A 25,746-nucleotide genomic window follows, 5' to 3' on the forward strand; every position below is an offset into this window, starting at 1 on the left:
GTCTGCCTTCAGCTCAGGGCGTGATCCTGGCATTGTGGGATCGAGCCCCGCATCAGGCTCTTCCTCTATGAGCCTGCTTCTTCCTCTCCCACTCCCCCTGCTTGTGTTCCCTCTCTCGCTGGCTATCTCTATCTCTGTCGAATAAATAAATAAATAAAATCTTAAAAAAAAAGAAAAAGGAATCAAAGCCTGTCAACACAAAAAAATCATCAAAATACAGTGACTGCACCAGATGAAGAGGACTAAAGAACTGTAAGACAAAGAGAAAACAATTAAAATAGCAACAGTAAGTTCCTTCTCTATCAATTTCTTTAAATGTAAATGCATTAAACTCCTCACTCAAAAGACAAAGAATATCTGAAAGAATGAAAAAATAAGATCCAACTATATGCAGTCTACCTGAGACTTATTTAGATTTAAGGACACAGATAGATTGAAAGTGAAGGGCTAGAAAAAAAAATATTCTGTGCAATTGGTAACCAAAAGACACCAGGGGTGACTATATTTAAATCAGACAAAACACACGTTAAGACAAAACTGTCATAAAAGCAAAGGGACATTATATAATGATAAAAGGATCAATAAACATGGAAGATATAATAATTATAAATATATATGCACCAACATCACAGCCTCTAAATATATAAAGTAAACACTGATAGAACTGAAGGGAGAAACAGACAACAATATGATAAGAGTATGAGACTGCAAGACCCTACTTTAAATAATGCATAGAACTTCCAGACAGAAAAATCAAGATGGAAACAGTGGACTTCAACACGACAGACCAAATTGATCTAATAGACATCTACAAAACATTCCAATCAACATGAGGAAAATACTCATTTTCTCAAGCACACATGGAACATTCTTCAGGATAGATCACATTCGGTCACAAAACACATATCTTTTCCAGCCACAATGAAGTGAGACTAGAATCCAATAGCTGAAGAAAAAATGAATATCTACAAATATGTACAAATCAAACAACAACTCCCAAACAACCAATGGGTAAAATCAGAAATGAAAAGGTAAATTACAAAATATTCTGCGACAAACAAAAAAAATACAACATATTAAAACTTGCACAATACAACAAAAGCATTATTAAAAGGGAAGTTTATAGCAATAAACGTCTACATTAAAAAAAGATCTCAAATAAACAACCCAACTTCACACCTCAAGGAACTATAAAAAGAAGAACAAGTAAGTACAAAGTTAGCGGGAGGAAGGAAATAGTAAAGATTCTAGCAGAAATAAACAAAATAGAGAATAAAAAGCAACAGAAAAAGAAATCAATGAACTAAGAGGACTTTTTGAAAGGATAAACTAAATTAACAAACCTTTAGCTAGACTAAGAAAAAATGAGAAAAGACTCAAACAAAATCAGAAATGAAAGAGTCAGACATTACAACTAAAGTCACAGAAATAAACAGGATCGTGAGCGACCACTACAAACAGTTACATGCCCCAAAACTGGATAATCTAGAAGAAATGGATAAATCCTAGAAACACACAACTACTGAGACCAAATCATGAAGAAAGAGAAAACGTGACAAGACCTAAAACAAGAAAGAAGATTGAATCAGGAATAAAACATCTACCAAAAAAGAAAAGGCCAGACCAGATGTCTTCACAAATGAATTCTACCAGACATTTAAAGAAGAATTAACACAAATTCTTGTCAAATTCACACAAAAAAGTTGACAAGGAGGGAACACTTCCAAAATCATTTTGCAAAGTCAGCATTATCCTGATACCAAAGCCAGACAAAGGCACTAAGAATACTACACACCCAATATCCTGAGAAACAGGTTCAAAATCCCTCAACAAAATACTAGCAAACCAAACCCAATAGCACATTGAAAGAATTGTACAACAGGGTGAGTAGGGGGAAAATGGCAGAGTAGGAAGATCCTAAGATTATCTCCTGCCATGGATATATCAAGGCAACAACTACAGGTATTGCAAGCCACTGTGAAAATGACCTGAAGATTCGCAGAACAGATCTTTCACAGCTAAAGACATAAAAAGAAGGCCACAACAAGAAGCAAAGGAGGGATATAGACACCATTGGGAACCAAACCTCTGGCACAGCAACCAGTAAAGAGGAGAAATAATAACAAGTATGGAAAAGGAAGGGGATTAGGCCTAACACTGGGCATTTGCAAGCCTATGGACCTGAACCAAGAAGACAAATCCCCATAATACCTAGCTTTGAGAATCAATGGGGCTTAACTCCAAGGGAGCCAGAAGGCTACAGGAAACCAAGTCTCTGTGCTTAAAAGGCCAATGTACTATATCACTCAGCACAGAAGCACCAATTTGAAAAGTCTTTTATATACATGAAGGAGATTTACTGTCTAATTTTAGGATGTATGCCAGAGAGGCAGGAATCTGCAGATTTCTCTGGGAATAGAAGCGACGACAGGCTCCATTCTTCTTGCCATCCTTTAGCCTAGCTAGCAGGATGCTTGCAGGAGCCAGTTCTGATACTTTCCATCACCTTGCTAGCACCATTTGCCCCACTGCAGCATTTCCCTATAGATCCATACCAGCAGACACCGCTCCAAAGCAGCACAAGCCCTGCCACATGGTAAGCAGCGAGGCCAGGAGCAGTGCTCCTCTATAGTGACTACTGTCTAGGGGAGGGTAGAAGCAAATGCCACCCTCCAGCATGCCCACAGTATCTACAGCTAGGTTTCTCAGCCACAGCCCTACCCACCAACGCACCCACAGCAATCGCAGCAGATAGCTAGGTTGAGGGCTGGCCTTATCCACCAGCATACCCATGGTGACTACAGCCAATCCTCAGCCAGCTGCACCAGGGGCAAGCTATGTCCACCAGTGTGCCCAAAGTAGTTTCAGCTGGTCATTGTTGGCAGGCAGGCTAAAGGCCAGCTCCAGCCACCAAGACATCCTCAGTACTCACAACCAAGCCACAACAGGGGAGTGCATGCAGCTCACACAGGTGAGACCCATGTAGCACCTGGTTCTGGTGACCAGGGGGATTGAGCTACTGGGCACTACATGACACCTTTCACATAACACTACCACTTTCAAGACCAAGAGACATATCTGACCTAGTTAATACAAAGAAACAAACACAGAGAGTCAGACAAAATGAGAAGACAGAGGAATATGTTCCAAACAAAAGAAAAAAACAAAACCCCAGAAAAAGAGCTATATGAAATGGAGATAAGTAATCTATCTTACATGATACAGTTCAAAGTAATGATCATAAAAACATTCACCACACTTAGGAGAAAAATGGATAAATTCAGTGAGAACTTCAATAAAGAAATAGAAAACATAAAGAGCCAATCAGAGCTAAGCATACAATAACTGAAATGAAAAATACACTAGAGGAAACCAAAAGGAGATCAGAGCATGCAGAAGAACAGACCAGAGATCTGGAAGACTGGGTAATGGGTAATAGAGAGCAACCAAGCCGAACAGGAAAAAGAAAAAAAGAATTGAAAAATGAAGATAAGGCACAAAAATAGACATACAGATCAATGGAAAATAATAGAAAGCCCAGAAACAAACCCATGTTTATACAGCCAATTAATCTATGACAAGGGAGGAAAAAATATACAATGGAAAAAAAACAGTCTCTTCAATATATGGTGCTGAGGAAACTGGACAGCAAGATGCAAAAGAATGAAACTGGACCACTTTCTAATACCATACACAAAAGTAAACTCAAAATGGATTAAATACCTAAATGTGAGACCTGAAAACATAAAAATCCTAGACTAGAACACAGGCAGTGATTTAACATTGGCCACAGCAATATTTTTCTAGATATGTCTCCTAAGGCAAAGGAAATAAAAGCAAAAATAAACTACTGGGACTACATTAAAACAGAAAGCTTTTGTATAGAGAAGGAAACCACCAACAAAACAAAAACTCAACCTGCTGAATGGAGAAGATATTTACAAATGATATACCTGATAAGGGGTTAATATCCAAAATACATAAAGAACTTCTACAACTCAACACCAGAAAAACCCCAAACAATCCAATTAAAAAATGGGCAGAGGACGTGAACAGACCTTTATCCAAAGAAGACATACAAATGGTCAACAGACACATGAAGAACTGCTCAACATCGCTAATCATCAATGAAATACAAAAAGAAAGCACAACGAAATATCACTGCACACCTTTAAGAAAGGCTAAAATAAAAAATCAAGAAATAACAAGTGTTGGTGAGGATGTGGAGTAAAAGCAACCCTCATGCACTGCTGGTAGGAATGCAAATTGGTGCAGCCACTGTGGAAAACAGTACAAAGATTTCTCAAAAAATTAAAAATAGAAATACCAATTATCTAATAATTCCACTACTGGGTACTTATGCAAAGAAAACAAAAATGTTAATTTGAAAAGATATATGCACCCTATGTTTGCAGCCCAAATGTCCATAGATAGATAAATGGATAAAGAAGATGTGGTATATATACACAACGGACCATTACAAAGCCATAAGAAAGGATGAGATCTTGCTATCTGTGACAACCCAGAAAGGGCTAGAGGGTACTACACTAAGTGAAAAAAAGTCAGACTGAGAAAGACAAATACCATACAATTTCACTTAATGTGGAATCTAAAACAAATGAATAAATAAACAAAAAGCAGAATGAGATCTTCAAATTCAGAGAACAAACTGATGGTTGCTGGAGGAAAGTAGACAGAGGAATAAACAAGTGGGTGAAGGAGAATGAGGGTTATAACTTCCAATTATGGAATGAATAAGTCACAGGAATAAAAGGCACAGCACATGAAATACAGTCAATGCTACTATAAGAGTACTGTATAATAACAGATTGTAGCTATACTTGTGGTGGGCATGGCATAACATACAGAAATTGAATCACTATGTTGAACACCTAAAACTAATATAACATTGTGCATCAACTGCACTCAAATTAAAAAATCAAAAATTAAAATAAAAAGTTTTAACATGAGGATCGGTTAAGGCACCTCTGGGACAACATCAAGCATACTAACATTTGAATTATAGGGATCCCAGAAGAAGAGATAGAGAAAGGAGCAGAAAACTTATTTGAAGAAATAATAACTGAAAACTTCCCTAAGCTAGGGAAGGAAACAGACATTCAGGTACAGAAAGCCAAGAGAGCCCCAAACAAGATGAACTCAAGGAGGTCCACCAAGAAAAATAATAATTAAAATTAAAAGAGAATCTTAAAAGCTTCAAAAGAAAAGCAAACAGTTACATACGAGGAAACCTCTATAAGGCTATGAAGTGATTATTCAGAAGAAGCAGGCCAGAAGAAAGTAGTATTATATATTCAAAATGCTGAAAAGAAAATACCTACAGCCAAGAATATTCTACTTGGCAAGGTTATCATTCAGAAATGAAGGAGTGATAGTTTCCCAAACAAACAAAAGTTCATCACCACTAAAGAGGCCTTGCAAAAAATGTTGAATTAGTCTTCTTTAAGTGGAAAACAAAAGGCCACAACTAGAAAGAAATTATGGAAGAAAATAATTTTACTGGTAAAAATAAACATATACTTAACAGGCATACATCTATATGTTGCCTATGAGACTCACTTCATGCCTAAAGACACATAGAGGCTGACAGTAAAGGGATGGAAAAGATACTCCATGCAAAGATAAGCAAAAAAAAAGAAAAAAAAAAAAGCTGGTTACCAATACTTCTATCAGACAAAACAGACTCTAAAACAGAGACTGTAATAACAGACAAAGAAGGGCATTACATAATGATAAAGGGATAAATCCAATAAGAGGATGTAACAATTGTAAATACCTATGCACTCAACACAAGACATATAGAGTGGGGAAAAGATAGTCTCTTCAACAAATGATGCTGGACAGCTACATGCAAAAGAATGAAACTGGACCATTTCCTTACGGCATATACAAAAATAAACTCAAAATGGATTAAAGACCTAAATATAAGACTTGAAACTATAAAACTCCTACAAGAAAACATAGGCAGTAATCTCCTTAGCAATATTTTTCCAGATGTCTCCTCCAAGGAAATCAAAAACAAAAATAAACTATTGAGATGACATCAAATTGAAAAGCTTTTCACAATATAGGAAACCATCAACAAAATGAAAAGGTATTCTACTGAATGGAGAAGATATTTTCAAATGATACAACTGATAAGGGGTTAATATCCAAAATATATAAAGAACTCATACAGTGCAACACCAACAAAAATCCAATTAACAAAAAAGCAGAGGACCTGAATACACATTTTTCCAAAGAAGATATACAAATGGTCAACAGACACATGAAAAGATGCTCAACATCACTAATCAACAGGGAAATGCAAATCAAAACTACTATAAGATACACCTCACACCAGTCAGATGGGTAGTATCAAAAAGGTAAGAAATAACACATGTTGGCAAAGATGTGAAGAAAAGGAAATCCTCGTGCATTCTTGGTAGGAATGTAAACTGGTGCAACTACTATGAAAAACAGTATGAAGATTCCTCAAAAAAATAAAAATAGAAGTACCATACGACTCAATAATTTCACTTCTGGGGATTCACTCAAAAAAAAATGAAAACACTAATTCACAATAGACAAGATACAGAAGCAATTTAATTGTTCATCAACAGATGAATAAAGAACAGGGTAGGGGCGCCTGGGTGGCTCAGTCGTTAAGCGTCTGCCTTTGGCTCAGGGCATGATCCCAGCATTCTGGGATCGAGCTCCACATCAGGCTCCTCCACTGGAGCCTGCTTCTTCCTCTCCCACTCCCCCTGCTTGTGTTCCCTCTCTCGCTGGCTGTCTCTATCTCTGTCAAATAAATAAATACAAATCTTTAAAAAAAAAAAAAAGACCCGGTATATCTATATACACATACATACATACACATGGTGGAATATTACTCAACCATGAAAAAGAATTAAATCTTGCCATTCATGGCAACATGGTTGGACTTAGAGGATATTATGCTAAGGGAAGTAAGTCAGACGGAGAAACACAAATACCATGATTTCACTTAACGTGGAATCTACAAAACAAAACAAATGAACGAACAACAACAATAAAAAACAGAAACAGACTCATAAATACACAGAACTGATGGCTGCCAGTGGGGAGGGGTTGGAGGAATAGGAAATAGATGAATAGGTATAAAATTCCAGTTATAAAATAAGTAAGTCACAAGGATGAAAAGTACAGCATAGTGAATATAGTCAATAATAGTGTAATAACTTTGTATGGTGATAGATTATACTTATCCCGATGAGCATTGTGTAATGTATACAACCGCTGAATCACTATATTGTATGCCAGAAATTAATGTCGACTATACTTCAGTTAAAATTTTTTTAATTTTAAAAATAAATTGTACTCAGCCTGAAAAAACAAATCATACACTATGACTAAGATTTACTTCTAGGATGCAAGGATGATTCACCATCCAAAAATCAAGTAATACAATATACCACATTAACAAAATGAAGGATAAAAGGATAAAAATTACATGATCATCTCAATAGATGCAGAAAAAGCATCTGACAAACTTCAACACCTTTTCATAAAAAAAGAAAAAAAGCCAACAAACTAGGAATAGAAGTCAATTACTTTAACATAATAAGAGCCATATATGAAAAAAACCCTAGCAAACAACACACTCAATGGTGAAAAAATTTTTCCTCTAAAATCAAGAACACTCTTGTCACTTCTATTCAACACAGTACCAGAACTAGCAAGAGCAATTACACAAAAAGAAAAAGAAGAAAAAGTACACAAATCAGGAAAAAAACAAGTAAAATTATCTCAGTTTGCAGATGGCATGATCTTATATGTAGAGAACACTAAAGATGCCACAAAAGAAAACTGCTGGAATAAATGAATTCACCAAAGTTGCAAGTTACGAAATCAACATATAAAATTCGGTTGTGTTTCTATACACTAACAACAAAGTGTCTGAAAAGAAAATTAAGAAAATAATCCCACTTAGCATTAAAACAATAAAATACTTAGGAATAAACTTAACTGAAAGTATCAAAGACTTGGATACTACAAACTATAAAACAATGATCAAAGAAGTTAAAGAACATACAAATAAATGGAAAGATACACTGTGCTCATAGATTGGAAGACTTAATGTTGTTACAATTCCCATGGCACTCAAAGCAATCTACAGATTCAATAAAATTTCTATCAATATCCCAATAGCATTTTTTACAGGAATAGAAAAAACAATCTTAGGGGCACCTGGGTGGCTCCATCGGTTAAGTGGTTACCTGTGGCTTGGGTCATGATCCTGGGGTCCTGGGATCGAGCCCCACATCAAGATCCCTGCTCGGCTGGGAACCTGCTTCTTCCTCTCCCTCTGCCCCCCACTCATGCTCTCTCACTACCTCAAATAAATAAATAAAATCTCTCTTTAAAAAATCCTAAAATTCACAAAGAACCACAAAAGATCCCAAAAAGGCAAAATAATCTTAAGGAAGAAGAAGAAAGGTACTTCCTTTCATACTTCCTAATTTCAAAATATATCACAAAGCACAATAATTAAAACGGAATGATACTGGCAGAAAGACAGACATACAGATCATCTGAACAGAATTAGAGAGCCAAGAAATAAGCATATCCAGTCAAGTGATCTTTGACAAAAGTGCCAAAAATATACAATGGGCAAAGGACAGTCTTCATTAAATGGTGCTGGGAAAACTGGATATCCACATGTAAAACAATGAAACTGGACCCTCACTTTACACCATGGACAAAAATCAAATCAAAATGGATTAAAACCTTAAACATAGATCCTAAAACATGTGAAACTCCTCAGAGAAAACATAGGTGGAAAAGCTTCATAACATTGGTCTTGACAATGATTTCTTGGATATGACACCCAAAGCACAAGCAACAAAAGCAAAAACTGACACATGGGACTACATCAAACTGAAAAGCTTCTGCACAATAAAGGAAATAATTAACAGTGAAAAGGCAACCTACAGGATGGGAGAAAATACCCGCAGACCATACAACTAATAAGGGGTTAATATTTAATACAAAGAACTCCTATAACTCAATAACAACAACAACAAAAACGATTAAAACTGGGCAAAAAACTTAGACAGTCCCCCAAAAACAACATACAAATGACCAATAGGTATATTTAGAAATCCTCGACATCACTAACCATCAGGGTAAAGGAAATCAAAACCACAATGAGAGATCACCACACATCTGTCAGGATGGCTATGATTTTAAAAATAAATAAATAAATAAATGGGTTAAGTGTTGGTGAGAACACAGAGAAAAGTAGAGCCTAGTACACTGTCAGTGGGAACGTAAAATACAGCCACTACAGAAAACAGTATGTAGGTTTCTCGAAAAATTAAAAATACAACTATTATATGATCCAGCATTCCTACTTATGGGTACTTCTATAAAAGAATTGAAAGCAGGATCTCAAAGAGATACAGCACTCTTATGCTCACTACAGCATTATTCATAACAACCAAGATGTGGAATCATTGTAAACATCCATCAGTGGAAAAGTGGATAAAAAGTGGTATTTACATACAATGAAATATTACTCAGTTTCTAAAAAGAAGGAAACTCTGCCATATGCAACAACATGAATGAACTTTGAGGACATTATGGTAAGTGAAATAAACGTAGTCACAAAAGGACAAATACAGCATGATTCCACTTACGTGAGGCACTGAAAATAGTCAAACTCACATAAGCAGAGGATAGATGGTGGTTGCCAGGGGCTGGGAATAGGGAGACACAAAGTTGCTATTCAAAAGGTAGAAAGTTCCAGTTATACAAGATGAATAAATTCTGAAGATGATCTGCTGTACCACACTGTGCCTAGTTAATAGTACTGTATTATACACTTAAAAATTTGTTAAGATGGTAGATCTCATGTTAAATATTCTTGCCACATTAAAAAAAGATAAAATGATAATTATAGATCAAAACAGAAATATTTAGAAAATAAATATTCAGCCCATTACAAGCCTAACTCACTTGCCTCAATACGAATTATGCTAGGGGTGCCTGGGTGGCTCAGTTGGTTGAGTGTCCAACTCTTGATTCTGGCTCAGGCCATCATCTCAGGGTCCTGGGATTGAGCCCTCTGTTGGGCTCCGCGCTTGGCATGGAGTCTGCTTGAGATTCTTCTCTCCCTCTCTCTTTACCCCTCCCCCTACTTGCGTGCTCTCTTCTCCCTCTCTCTCTAAAATAAACAAAATCTTTTAAAAAAAAATTATGGCAAAGTAAGGAACCTGTGTTTACCAAGTGTCTGCAAATACATTACAAAAAGGTGCCATAATTTCCAGACAAGGTTTTCTTCTTAAAATAGAACTAGTAATGATCAGAGTTGACCAGGGAAATATAAGAAAATATGTCTCAGCAAAATATAGTGGTCCTGGAATACTTTTTGAGGCATTATACTGGGACAATGGGAAGTGCAGAAATAGAAAGACTGGATTCAAAATACCACTTATTTTATTTAACTAATAATCACTTATATGGAACAAAATGCCAGGTATTATTCTAAGCGTATGACAAATATCAACTCATTGAATCAACATAACAAACTTTCAAAGTAAGTACTATTATTACACTCATTTTAAAGATCAGAAGAAGAAACCAAGGCCCACAGAGGTCAAGCAATTTGCTGAAAATAACATAACTAGGAAGTGACAGATTCAGGATTTAAACACAAATAGAATGGGTGAAGTGTTTGTGACCTTGGGCCAATAACTTAGTCTCCAGGAGTCTCAGATTCATCTATAAAAATGAAATGAAAGCACGGAATCATTAGTTAGGATTAAATGAGATAACTCTTGTGAAGTAGTTAGTCCAGATCCAGAACACAGTGGATACTATTTCTACTCTTACAGTCCCCTGGTGAGCAACCAATATTGCGAGATGTTAGGGTTGGTCATAAGTGATGATACCACAAATTTACAACTAAAGAAGGATTTAGTTTAATTCAGACTATAATATCAACATGCATGAATATGCATTAAGGGACATATTAATCGAAAAAGAATTTGCTACTATTCAATTAGAAACTCAGTGGGATATGATATTCATAAGAGTACAACAGAAGAGCTATTCTTATATTTGAACATTTTCCAATGCCAAAACAATGCCAGAAAAAAATGTATAAATTCAGACCTAGTATATCCTACCAGTAGCCAAAATTTCATTAAAAATGTAACGATAAAAGCGTCTCTGAATTTTGCTTTCTATTCACCTAGACTCTCCAACAAAACCGCCAGCCGTAACCCTAAGAGGTAAAGTCTGACATTAGCAGTTCTGAGTCATTTTTCAGAATGCCATTAACAGCCTACACTTCTCTCAGTCCTTGTGACATCCTCTCCCGTGTTTCACACAGACAAGTGGTAGGTAAAACAGTCATCTGAGATAATACGACAAAGGACCATGGCAGAAGGGCGGTCTGACGCCTAGAACACACTGTAGAAGAATACACTGAGGCTATTTTAAAGATACAATTTAAAGGGGCCAAACAGATTTTTAAAATGGTGATCTTAGGGGCAGTGTGGCAGAAAACCAAAATTGTTCCTGGTGCATTAAGATATTACAGAAAGTTCCACTTCAGAAACAAATGTACCTTTATCATAGGAGGGTAAAATCTTACTATCTATGAGACCTTTGGGAGGTTACTTAATTTCTCTATCCCTGAGCTTCATCTACAAGATGAGGATGATGATAACAACACCTATACTTCACAGGGTTGTTATGAAAATTACAGAGCTAACACATGCAAACAGAACAGTGCCCTGCACATACAGATGTTAGTTAACATTATTGTCATTGCTGTCAATACCATCATCAGTGTTATCAGCACTACTATCATCACTATAACCATCCTCTGCCAGGAAACTGGTTCTCCCAGTCTCTCACTTTCATATATTCATTTTCCCATTACCTCTGATGGCATCACTTTTAAAGCTCAATTTACTGTGGAACCCATTTCTTGTCTAAACATTTTCTAGCCAATACTTAAAAATCGCTCTTTCCCAAATGTATGTGACATAGTCTCAAGATGGTCTTAGCTAAACCATTCTCAATATCTGCCAATCCCTCCCATTAAAAACAAAACAAAAAACCTTGACTTACCAAAACTATTTTATATGCCCTAACAAAGAGAAATAAGAAGACTTGCATCATTTTGTATATTCATTTCATTTTAAAGTTTTTTGCATCTTTTGATTGCCAACATGTCAGTTCATTAATCAATACAATGAAGTTTTAGTAAACTTTCATGTACATATTTTCTCTATCCTAAAGTTTTATCATAAGATTCAACATTTAGAGCTAAAATCATTGCAACTAAAAAATGAAAACACAAAAGCCTGTCTCATTTATCTAAGTGATACAATGAGGTTCAAGTAAGATGCTTTATGAAAATTTACATTATAACGCACCTAGTAAATGAGATGTTCTCCCCATTTACCGTTTTTTTTATTCTTAAATCATTAAGCAAAGCACCTAAGATATAGATAGAACACAAAAACAGTCAGTTTGTTATGACAAAGGCTCAGATTACCAACCTGGAAAGCTCTGAGACCTGGACATGAGCTCATCCCAACTAGGTGCATGTTATGGGACAAATCACTTCACCTCTTTGGACCCTAATCTCCTTATATGTAAAAGGAGAAGGTGGATTGGATTATCTCCAACTTTCCTTCCTGCTCCAAAAGTCTATGATTTTAACCTATTTTTTACAGAAATTTTAGAATTTTGATTTTATTTTATTAAAGTAGATTGTTTATTACCTACTTCTGTCACTAGATGGTGCTATCCCCATAGTTATTCAGGCTACTTTAAGAAACCATCAGGCAACATCTCTCAACAAGAACACTTATAAACTTTGACTCTCCAGGCCAGTCTAGGGTATTTAAGATCTCTGTCCCCATCCCCCACCCCCGCATGCCCATTAAACACCAGTAATCTCTACTACCCTAATCACTGTGACAACTACAATCATATACAGTGCCCTACTAAAAAAAAAAAAGGCTGCTCCTGCATTAAAATCACTGAAACAAAATTAGTTTCCTTTTTCATATTTGAGAAACATACTAAAAAATAAAAATGATTTAGCTGTTAGTAAAATCAGCCATTTATGTAAATGACTGTAAAGTGTCAAATTATCTTTACAGTGACAAATGAATACACACACATACACACACACACACACATCAAATACTGAATTTGTCTGCTGGTAACTGGACATCTAGTTATTATTCTGTGGGTAAGTCACACCTTAGTCCAACCAGTTTTTACCAACCCTATACTAGTCTAACAATTAATATAATGATAAACTAAATGTCTTATAAATGAAAAATTAAAACTATAAAAATATAAATATACAAAATAAACTCACACCCAATAACGAAGCACAACTAGAGAGCACTGTAAGGGAGGCAAGCTGCCTACTGTCAAAGAGGCCTCCTGAGTAACTTGATTTTAAAGAATTTTCCATATTCTGTTTAGTCCTTGGCCTTAAAAATCTCATAAATCTAACAGGACAGCGCATGACCAATAAATCCATCTCACAGAAACAGTTCCCATTAACCAAGTTCACAAAATTGATATAAAAGCAGAATATCAACTTATTAATGTGTGGCAATAACTGTAACTGCCAAAACTACCAAGGGCACAGGGCATCTGCGTCTTCAAATCATTACGTTCTTTCCCTTCTAGGCATGGTCCAAAGGAAGCCAGGCTATAATGAGATTGTCTAATAAGGCCAGAATGAGGAATAAGATAATTACGTTCTGTGATTTGAATATTAAATGGCAGTAAGTCAAGAAAGTCTGATGCATCAATGTCCAAAAAGAGGATATAAGCCACAGGTAAGAATCAAGTAGAGGACATACAAAATAACACTTTGAGGTAGGTACTATCATTATTCCCATTTTTCAGACTAGAAAAGAGACTTAGAAAGGTTAAGTGATTTGCCTACAATCATGGGAAACAGACAGAGGTCAAACATAGGTTAGTCTGACTCTGGAGTCCAAGGTCCCAACCACTATGCTGGGTAAGATATAAAATCCGCACAATTGCTAACAAGTCTCCCTTTCCGTTTTATCTCCTGACATTTGTGCTCTTGAACTCTACATTTTAGCACACTGAATTTTTAACTCCTGGACTAAGCAATCATTACTTTTGCTTTTCAACATGCTGTCCACCATGCCAAAAAGACCCCCATCAACATCTTCATCAGGATAATTACTACTTAGCTTTCAGATGTCTGCTGTAAATATCTTTTTCTCAGTCTAATCTCTAGGCCAAGGTCTCAACCGTAGCTAATGTTACATTTCTGCTCTCCTTTTTCAGGGGATCCTGTGTATCTCTATCACAATGCTTTAAACTACAAAAATTGTTTATTGACTGTCTCTGCTTGTTACTCAAATTCTGACCTCCATACAGGTATTGTGTATCCCTACATCCTGGAATATGATAAATACACATTAAATATACATTGAATTAATAAATGGAAATCAATGTAATAGGTCAGAGAAGGGCTATGTATATTAATTTAAAGAATGTCACCTAGGTCTCAAAGATGTCTTCTAATAGCGTGTATTAACAAATATGAAAAAGAATGTGCCAATCGAAAGTAGAATCTGAAAAAATCTGATGACAAATGCTGGCCAGTGTCCACTGAAGTCTTACCTTGAGAAAGTGAATATCCTAGCTGACTGGACCTAATTATTATTTATGGCAAAGTAGAGGGAAATATGATTGGAGCCAATGAAAACTGTAATGAGGCTGACACAGAAGTTCAGGTAAAATGCTAATGGTAGAGATGGAAACATATTGAGATATATTTTACAGATATAACTACTGATACTTGGTGAAAGATTCCATGTGAATGATTGAGAAGGAAGTACTAAGGAGGACTCCAGATTTCTTCCAAAAGAAACTGAATAGAAGGTGGTATATTTACTGGGGAAAGGAAGACTAGAAGTAGATGTGAGAGAAAATCAGGGATATACTGAATATATTAGGTTTGAGATATCTGTGAAATTGAAAGAGGAAATAACAGGCAGATATTTGGTTTTTGTTTTGTTTTTAATTTTTTGACTACAGCTGAAACACAGGCATACATTTAAATATAAATGATTAGAAGGTTAGTGCTCTTAGGACTTTAATTGTATTAATTCTATAATATAGGTCCAATTACTATTCCTATCCTATAGATGAGGAGAACTGAGGAAAGAAAGGATAAAAAACTCACACAGGATCCCATGGCTAGTACTCTAGAGCTGGCAAAGCAGCTGTTCAAACTTAGGCAGTCAAGTTCCTGAGCTCGCTCATTATCACTATACTACATTGCTTCTTTGGCAGCCAACTGATACCCCCACAGCATGGGGACTCCAGAAAGGGTTCTGCATTTGATACTCAAGAAAAAAGGCCTGATGTTTAAGATTCAAATAGAGAATTAAAGAAGAGTCTCCATAATGAATGGGATAACCCCACCTCCCTCTCCCTTTCCAACCCTTAACAACAACAGCCAGTTTTACAGGATTCTTCTGCAAAGACACCTGAACAGCCACAGAGAAAGGGCTTACGTATATTCCACGTGGAAGTTCTCAAAGAGAGAGCTAGCTCACTGCCTTATCATCTTACAGGGGAGTCCACGATCCCAACCTAGGTGTACGGAGCTTCTGAAAAGTTTCTTAGTGCCTTCTTATAAAATACGGACAATCATAAGTTACAAATTTGGGGATGTATGTACTTCCATCTATGAGAGTAACTGGAAATGGATTTGTCCTCCCACCACTAATAACCATAACACTGGAAGGCTAGATAAGGTATACATTTTCAGGTACTGGACAAAAAGCAAGATAAGACTGTGATTCTTGAGAGAAACATTTCTCTCACAGTGCAATCCCCAGATTTGCTCCTGCTCTCTTCCTGGAGGCATTTTCCTGACCACAATGTAAGGGGGTAGAACCAAAGCAGAACATGGCAAGTTTAACTAAGATAAGGAGTTAGAAGATAAGAGTATAGGGCTGCAAGGGGTAGTTGGAATTTGTTGGTTAAGGTATCAGAAAGCAGCTCACTCCAGAAATTGGCAGTTTCCTTGGGGGTACCTTAAACTAGATTTCATCAAAATTAAAAAATGTTTGCTCTGCAAAAACAAAACAACAAAACAAAACACACACGCACACAACTTTGTTAAGAAAAGATGAGCCACAGATAAGGTATAAGCATTTTCACATCACATCTCCAACAAATGACCGTATCCAGAATACACTCCAAAAGAACACTCCAAAGCCAATAGACAATTTTATTAGAGTATGGAGGGGGGAAAAACTGAACAATACTTAACCAAGAAGGAATACAAATAGCAAATAAGCACATAAAAACATTAGTCAGATTATAAAAGTTTAAATCTGCTATAACAAGAAATCAATCGTCTAAACCTAATGAGTCAAGAAATTACAAAATAAACACACTATGTGGAAATACAGAGGTAAACAGCTAAGGAAGTTAAGGTGACTTTCACTTCTGGGGTATAAGGCACAGGGGCAGTAAGGGCTGATATTTCCCATTATGAGTTTACAATACTAAACAACTTTCTATACTATAATGAAATATGTAGCTAATCACACAAATATATACATATTTTTAAAGGGGAGTATGGTTAATAGTGTTAAGTGCTACTAAGAGAAAGAACAAGATAAAGGTAGAAAAGCACGCATGGGATATGACAACTTGGAAACAACAGGGTGATCTTGAGAAATGTAACTGTGGTAGAGGGATAAGACCAGAAACAAAACTGGAGCAACAGACTTTGAAATCATACACACTTGGGTTTGAATCATGGTTTTACCATTTTATACCTGTAAGAAGGTAACTTAACCTATCTGGGCTTTAGTTCCTTTATCAATAATGATACTAATTTTACTTCAAATAGTTACTAGAGGATTCAATCAGACAATACAGATAACATACTAAGCACCGTATTAGAAAACAGTGTTAAATGACAGATAATGGCATTATCATCTAAACAGGTGATATCACAGGATGAATGGTAGTAACAATATAATATCTGAGGTTCTTATAGTGTTCCTCCCTTTTGGTAGGAAATAAATACTTGTATTCAGACATGGTATTTTTATACCCTAAGTGCTCCAAGGGTGCCTGGGTGGCTTAGTTGGTTAAGTGTCTGCCTTCGCTCGGGTCATGATCTCAGGATCCTGGGATCAAGTCCTGCATCAGACTCACTGCTCAGTGGGGGGTCTGCTTCTTCCTCTGCCTCCCCCCACTTGTGCTCATGCTCTCCCTCTCCAGCTCTCTCAAATAAATAAATAAAGTCTTTAAAAAAAAAAAAAGAACATTATATCCTAAGTGCTCCATAACAAAGATATTACCTGTATCACTATGCATTCATGACTTAATATCTGTAGCAGTATTGTTTTCTCTTTTGAACCAGTATGATACCACAACCGGCAAAAGGTCACCTCGTCCACAACACAATATTTAGATGTGCTTTAGAAAATGAAATCATAGTTATATCTATCCAGATATACTCTCTTAAAAAATAGATGGCTTGCAGTATCAGTATTTACTAACCTCTCTAATTTCATTCTTCTTTCTTAAATAAAACAGAGAATTTAATTTACCAAGTCACCCAAAAACATAAAATTGGCATTTGATCATTCAAAGTAGTAATTCCCAAACCTGCCTAGATAGCAGAATAACGTGGAAGTTCCTAAACATATTTAGATTCAGGGTTTCGTCATCTAACTACCGACTCAGAATTTCCAAGTGTGGGGCCTAGAATATGTATTTTTAAAATCTACCCAGAAAAACATCTTTAAAAAGGCAATCTGCAAAAGAAGAAATAAAATAGTTCAATAAAAATGAAACAATAGTCTCAACTTTACTACTAGGCAAGAAAATTCACATTTTTAAAACCAATGAGATTCCCTTTTTTGTCCAAATTAACAAAAATTAAAAATATTGAAAACAGTGCTGATGTAAATATTTTAAAAAGGGTATTCTGATATGTCATTGGTTAAGATTTGCCATAACATTCCGTAATAACTGGGAGTATCTTTTAAAAATAAACATGGCAATGCCAGCAATGCCAGCAATCCCAACCTACTGCTATAAAAGATCAAGGAACATAAAGATATGTGAATAAGGATTCCAACTACAGAATTATTTGCAATTTAAACAATGACAAAAAGCTCTGGAAATAACCCAAAAGTACATAATAGATACATAATTAAATGAATTATTGGCATTACAGAATATTAGGTAGCTATTAAAAAGACTAAGCTAGAGATTTCCTCTTCTAGCAGTGACAGAGTAATTATAGCAGAACAATGTTCCTATCAAATACAATTAGAAAATCTAATAGGTGAAGGGGATTAAGAGGTAAAAACTTTCAGTTATACAATAAATAAGTCATGGGGATATAATGTACAGCATAGGGAATATAGCCAATAATATTGTAATAACTTTGGTGACAGATGGTAACCACACTTATCATGGGGATTATTTTGTAATGTATAAAAACACTGAATCAATATCATGTACACCTGAAACTAAAAGGATATTGTATGCCAATTATACTTCAACAAAAAAAAATCAGAAAATATGGATAAAACATAAATAATATTTGTTCAAAGGTACTGGAGAGTTACTGAGTCAGCTAACACTAGAAAAGCCAAAATTCCAGGAAGAAGGAAAGTTCAAGAAGGTGAGTCTGATCTGTGTGTTGCTCTTGCTTTCAGTGAAATCTGTTAAATTCTAAGCACTGAAGAGCCAGAGGCTGAGAATACAAGCAGGACTGAAAAGAAACCCAAGCAGAAAGAGGTGACTAAGGAGAGTTTTCAGCTGTCTAGCAGGACTAAAGAGCCAAAATTTACAAGTCAGGCTTGACAAGGCAGCCAAATTTGAGAAGCTAAGATTTGAAAGATAGGAGGGCAAACACACCACCGGATGCCAGTTCACCAAGGCATCTTATTGATTCTTAAGCTGCACAGTGCACTTTTTTAAACAAAAAGTGGATGAAAACTGAATAGAGATTTCAACAGTCTCATGGTGCTGGCAGATCAAAAACTGAAGTTCAAAAACCACTACAGAGAAGGAGCTTAGCGACTTCCCTGAACAGCAATACTCTCATGAATGAAGGTCAAGTAGAGGTAAATTGAAACTTATGAAGACCCAGCTCAGGCTCTGACTGACTGAAACAATCTCCTCTATTCTAGTTGTCCTCCAGACTAAAGGGAGAATTCCCTATAATGGAAGAAGTTATCATTCAGAGCCAATAGTACTGTTTATATGAAATGTCCAGAACTCAATAAAAAAGCACAGAAACAAGACCAAAGGCAAAAAGCAGACAGTAGAAACAGAGCCAGAGATAATGAAAACAGAGTTAACAAACATGAATGTTTAAAAAAAATTGAGTAACACAATCAAGAATATATAAAATTATAACAAAACAATTTCACCAGAGAACTGAAATTTATAAGAGAATCAAACGGAAATTCTAGAATGGAAAAATACAATAACTAAAATTTAAAAGTCAAAGATGAGTTTAATGGCAGAATGGACACAGCTACGAGACAGTGACAGAAAATATACACGCTGAAATGTGTGTTAGGGAAAGAACAAGTCAGATGTGCTAAAACCATGAAAGAACTAATAGTCAAATTATTTTAATCTTAGGTATTGGCATATCCCGATAATCTGTACTATTCTAGGGTGTGAGAGTTGAGGCGTGAATACAGTTTGAACTTATTCATGTTTAGAGGGTGTCTGAAATTGAAAACTAGGCAGATCCATCTACTCAGACCCTAAACGTGGCCCTAAAGTAAACTGCTTAAAGAAACTGGATCCCAAATATTACAGCTGGTGAATTTCTGAAGTATGTCCATATTGAAGTGGAGATCAAAGAAGCCAAACCAAAAGAACTGTGGACTGAGCAAAACTTTTTTAAAGATTCATTTATTTTGAGACAGAGAGAGTGAGCAGTAGGGGGAAGGCCGGGGGCGGGGGAAGGGAGAGGGAGAGGGAGGGAGACTCTCAAGCCAACTCCCCACTGAGCCCTGCACGGGGCTTGATCCCACAACCCTGAGATCATGACCTGAGCTGAAGTCAAGGTAGGATGCTTAAAAACTGAGCCACCCAGGCACCCCACAAAACTTTTTTAAAAAAGGGCTACCTTGAAGATTATGACTTAAACTTTAGAATAACTAAGGTGATTAGCAGTGGAAGGAATCACAACATGTGAAACTCCTTAAAAAACACTGTGTTAACTTTTCAACAAATAAACAATGTATCTGTAGAATGCAGTATCTCTCAGACATTAAAAATAAAGGTAACAAACTGATGATTGCCAGCAGAGAGGGGCATGAAGGGGTGGCAAAACAGATGAAGGAGCAGGAGACAGAGGCTTCCAGTTATGGAATGAATAAGCCACAGGATGAAAGCTACAGCATAGGGAATACAGTCAATGGTATTGTCACAGCGTTGCATGGTGACAGTAGCTACGTTTACAGTGAGCATAACATATGGAGTTATCGAATCCCTGTTTTGTACATATGGAACTACTGTAATATTGTGTGTCAACTATATTTCAATTAAAAAAACAAAATGCAAATATAGATATATATGTATATTAAAAAACTTTATACCAGTAATATTGAGAATTTAAACAAAACATACATTTCTAGAAAAACAAAACTTATAAAAATTGACACAAAACTGGGGTGGCCTGGGTGGCTCAGTCGGTTAAGCTTCCAAAGCTCAATTTCAGCTCAGGTCATGATCTCAGGGCCATGAGATCCAGCCTCACATCGGGCTCAGCATGGAGTCAGCTTCTTTGCCTTTCTCTCTCTCTCTCTCTGCCCCTCCCCTCACTCACTCTCTCTCAAATAAATAAATCTTTAAAAAAAAAAAAAACACCTGACACAAAACAGAAAAATGTGAATAGTTCTGTATCTGTTAAAAAGCCTGAATCTGTAACTAAAGACCATCCCACAAAGAAATCTACAGGCCCATATGGCTTTACCCATGAAATCTCCAAACATTTAAAATATAAATATCACTAATATTACACAAACTCTTCCAGAGAAAAGAAAAAAAACGCTTCCCAACTCGTTTTATGAGGCCAGCATAATCCTGATACCAAAACATGACGGACATTACAAGAAAAGAAAATTCCAAGTGGTATCTTTTATGAATATAGATATAAACATTCTAAGCTAAACATTAGCAAACCAATTTCAATAATATAATGAAAGGATAATATAACTGATAAAAGTGGATTTATTTCAAAAATAACAAGTTGTCCTAACATGTAAAATAGAAATCAATGTAGTTTGCCACATTAACAGATTAAAGGAGAAAAATTATATACTCATCAATACAAAAAATGAATTTGATAAAATTTAGCAGTTATTCATAATTTTATTTTATTTTTTTTAAAGATTTTACTTATTTATTCAACAGAGATAGAGACAGCCAGCGAGAGAGGGAACACAAGCAGGGGGAGTGGGAGAGGAAGAAGCAGGCTCACAGCAGAGGAGCCTGATGTGGGGCTCGATCCCATAACGCCGGGATCACGCCCTGAGCTGAAGGCAGACACTTAACCACTGTGCCACCCAGGCGCCCCAGTTATTCATAATTTTAAAAAAAACCTCTTACCATATTAGAAATAGAAGGGCAACTCTTATAGCAAGTCAGATTTTTAAAAAAGACCCTCATAACAGACATCAGAATGGTGAAATATTGAATATTTTCCCCCTAAAGTCATAAAGAAACAAAAGTGCTCACCACCCACCCTCAACATTGTACTGAAGTTTCTGGCCATTGAAATAAGGTAAAAAAAGAAAGTACACAGATTGGAAAGGAAGAACTAAAGCTGTCATTATTCACAGGTGACACAAATGTGTATATATAAAATCTAAAAGAATCTACACACTATTAGAATTAAGTGACTTCAGCAAGGTTGTTGGATACAAGGTCATTTATAAAAAACGAATTTCACTTCTATATATGAGGAAGTTTATTTTTTAAATGATACGGTAACATCAAAAAATGTCAAACATTTAGCAGTACATTTAACAAAAGATGTGTAAGTCCTACACACACACACACACACACACACACACATTTGAAAACAACACTGAAATTATAAGAACATCTTAATAAATGGACAAATAAATCACTCATGGGCTGTAAGACTCAATATTATTGACAGTAGTCAACTGTTCCTAAATTCACGCAATTCCAATCAAAATCCCAAGCATGTTTTTCTCAGGCATGTAATTTGATAAGCTGATTCTGACATTTATATGGAAAGGAAAAGGACTAAGAATAGCCAAGTCAATGTTGCAGAACCACACTGGAGGACAGAAGTTATTAGATATCACGGCTTACTACAAAGCTACAGTGACAATGTGGTATTGGTTCAAAGACAGATAACAGGCCAATAGAATACAATAGGGAGTCCACAAATAGACTTCTCTATAGCCTCCCACATTTATGACAAAGAGACACTGAAGTATAGTGGAGAAAAGATAACTCTTCAATAAACAGTGCTGAGGCTATTAGATATCCACACGGGAAAAAAATTACCTTGACCTCTTCCTCGTATTATATTTTTAAATGGTAATAAAATAATAAGCTTCTTGGAAATAAAACAGTAACAATTTATTGAAATAGGCAAACATTTCTTAACCAGAACACAAAACACACTTATATTAAAAGGAAAATTTCATAAACTGTAGTATATTGAAATTAGGAAACTGTGCCAATCTGTGGCCCACTATTTGGGAACCTCTTAATCTACAGTCAGATAATTCACTCAATTCTCATCATGGAACATTCACATAACTACTTTTGTTTTTGTGAATGAGTAATATCTTCATTTACAAGATTAAACCCATAAAACTCATAGTAAGAACTTCAAATAATAGTGATTTCTAATAGCTAGGACTTTTAATAACTACTGGAAACTCAACAAAGAATCAAGTACAATTTGAATTTTATGTACAAAGTGCTGTTGTTTTTTTACTCATTTAAAAAAATGCAGTTTTACCTCTAATATTAAATTTTACTAAAAATGCTCCGTTATCACAGATGATAAAAATATCAGGCAGGCATGCAGTGCCCTGTAAAGGAGACATGAGCAAAAGCCAACTTAAATCATAGTAAAGGCCCAGAGCTGCTCTCTGTGGCTAGCCAAGGTCAGTCATTTGCTGCAACAAAGATAATCTCAAAGATACGAAGTAATAAGCCTATTCTTCCATTTATTTATATTGTAAAAATTCAGGTGATTCATCTAGGATCACAGGTACAATAGAACAAACCTTTCTCTGCGTGGGGAAAAACAATTATACTTTATTTTACTCAAAAAAGCCCCCTTATCAGCAAAAAAGAGAGAGGGGTAAAATAAAGAGAGTATGTCAGCTTCTAGAGTGCACAAATTTAAAAAGGTATTAACGAAAAATTTCATACAGTCCAACTCCCATTCTCTACCCATGTCACAGTTCATTAAGACAATGTACATTTATCTTTTACTGTGTGAAGGGCACTGTGTTTCTTTTACCTTTGCAGCAAGCTGTAGTCCAATTTTGTCAGCTTCAGCCTCCAGTGTTCTACTGTATGGTCTATCAAACATATACTAAGAAGAAATAAGAAAGAGAAGCTCCATTAAGGGTATTTATTTCACAGTAAAAGGAGTAACAAAGTGCAATTTTTAAAATTAATTTCATGGAGCATCTAAGATAAAGTTTTTATGCTCTCCATGATTAACATTTAAAGAACACCATCATATAAAACACAAAGTGCAGCCTTTATTTCCTCCATCACAGATTAATATTTTAAAAACATAAAAATAATATTAAAAAAACTTATGCCTACAGACTTCTGGAAAGTCTATAGAATCACATGGAGTACAGCAGTCCACGGTTTCACTTTCCATGGTTTGAGTTACCCGCAGGCAACAGGGGTCTGGAAGCAGATGGTCCTTCTGACACACGGTCAGGTCTATAGCAGCCTAATGTTACGCCACAACGCCTACGTCATTTACCTCACTTCATCCCGCCACATAGGTATTTTAGCATCTCACATTATCACAAGAAAAAGGTGAGTACAGTACAATAAGGTATTTTGAGAGAGACCACACTCACATAACTTTTTTTTTTACAGTATGTTGTTATAATTGTTCTACTTTATTATTATTGTTGTTAATCTCTTATTGTACTTAACTTATAAACTTTATCACAGATATGTATGTACAGGAAAAAACACAGTATATATAGGATTTGATACTATCTGGGGCTTTAGGCCTATCCACTAGGGGTCCTGAATATATCCCACCTTCCCCCCATCCCATGGATAATGGGGGAGGAGTACTACTGTACAGGTATCACCCACTTTCCAAAAATTTGCCTCATACTACTTTGCTTTTACAAAAGACCTACATGAGTACCTGTTTTCACTAACCAAAAGAAATCCAAAGCGTATGTTTGCTTTTATGAAAAAAGCTTAAAAGCAAAGTGACATAACACGAACTTTCACAAAGCAGGGGACACCTGCACTTCTATTTTCCCAATTACAATCTCTACCTACTGTGTAGAGGATCCCCTAAGAAAGTTCATTAATGCAAGCTTTTAATACAGCCAAGGAACATTTTGATCTTGTAGTTTTAAAAGAACATTGAAAAAATATAGCTAGATAATAACCACTGACACTACGTGAGAATTTATTTCAATTAGAAAATTAACCATAGAGCAGAATTTTCTTTCTTTGATAAATTATCTTAATTCCATCTTTCTTTTCTAAGTATTGATTAGTTAGGGAAATGAAATTTTCTTCCAACTTCAATTAAAAAAATACAAATAGATATAGTAATTTTAACTTTCCTAATTACTTGTATTTATGTGAATGCTTTCCAGTTAAATTCTAATTTTCAGTAAGTACTAAAATTTGTAGGAGATGGATCAATAGGCAGGACTTTTGAGAACAGAGTTATTAATAGAGGAAACACTATTTCAGAGGTAGCTACACGTCAGTGATGTCTAGAAATAATATAATCAATCTGATCCACAGTACATGACTACTAGATATGACCTTCTTCCTTCTTGATCATATCCTTTCTAGGTTGCTACACTGTATTATATCATGTCTTCACTCTCAATGAGCAGTCTACAGGGGTCCATCAAGTCTACTAATAGCATAATTGGTTAAAAACATTGGTTTTAAAAGGATAGAAACTTACACTCAAGTTCAAATGCTGACACTTATTAACTGTGAACGCTTGGCTAATTGTTTAACCCCTCTAAGCCCAGTAGCATCATATGTAAAATGGAGTAGCAAGAGCACCAACCTCCTAGGGTTGCAGACAGGATAAAATGGGCAAATAATAATAATAGCTCCTATTTAATGAGTCCTTACTTTGTAATAGGTACTGTGCTAAATGCTTTATAATCACTGGTTCTCAACTGGATACGATTTTGTCCCCTAGGGACATCTGGAAATGTTTGGAGACTTTTTCTTTCTTTCTTTTTTTTTTTTTTTAAGAGAGAGCGAGCGTGCACAGGCGGTATAGGGGCAGAGGGAGAGAGAGTCTTAAGCAGGCTCCACACCCAGCAAGGAGCTTGATGTGGTGCTCAACCTCACAACCCTGAGATCATGCCCTGTGCCGAGATTATGACCTGAACCAATCAGGACAAGAGTTGGACACTAAACTGACTGAGTCAG

The 25,746-nt window shown here is 35.8% G+C and overlaps 1 protein-coding gene across 6 annotated transcripts in view; it reads right to left on the reverse strand.

Moving 5' to 3' along the window:
• OMA1 (OMA1 zinc metallopeptidase) overlaps positions 1-25,746 on the reverse strand; it is a 78,116-nt gene that overhangs the window by 33,135 nt on the left and 19,235 nt on the right. For all 6 annotated transcript variants that reach the window (XM_034653333.1, XM_034653329.1, XM_034653323.1 and 3 more), the window contains one exon: positions 23,591-23,665. In XM_034653333.1, coding sequence (XP_034509224.1) covers positions 23,591-23,665 — 75 coding nt within the window. The remainder of the gene's footprint in view (positions 1-23,590; positions 23,666-25,746) is intronic.

This window comes from Ailuropoda melanoleuca, chromosome 2, assembly GCF_002007445.2.
Source record: "Ailuropoda melanoleuca isolate Jingjing chromosome 2, ASM200744v2, whole genome shotgun sequence".
NCBI lineage: Eukaryota > Metazoa > Chordata > Mammalia > Carnivora > Ursidae > Ailuropoda > Ailuropoda melanoleuca.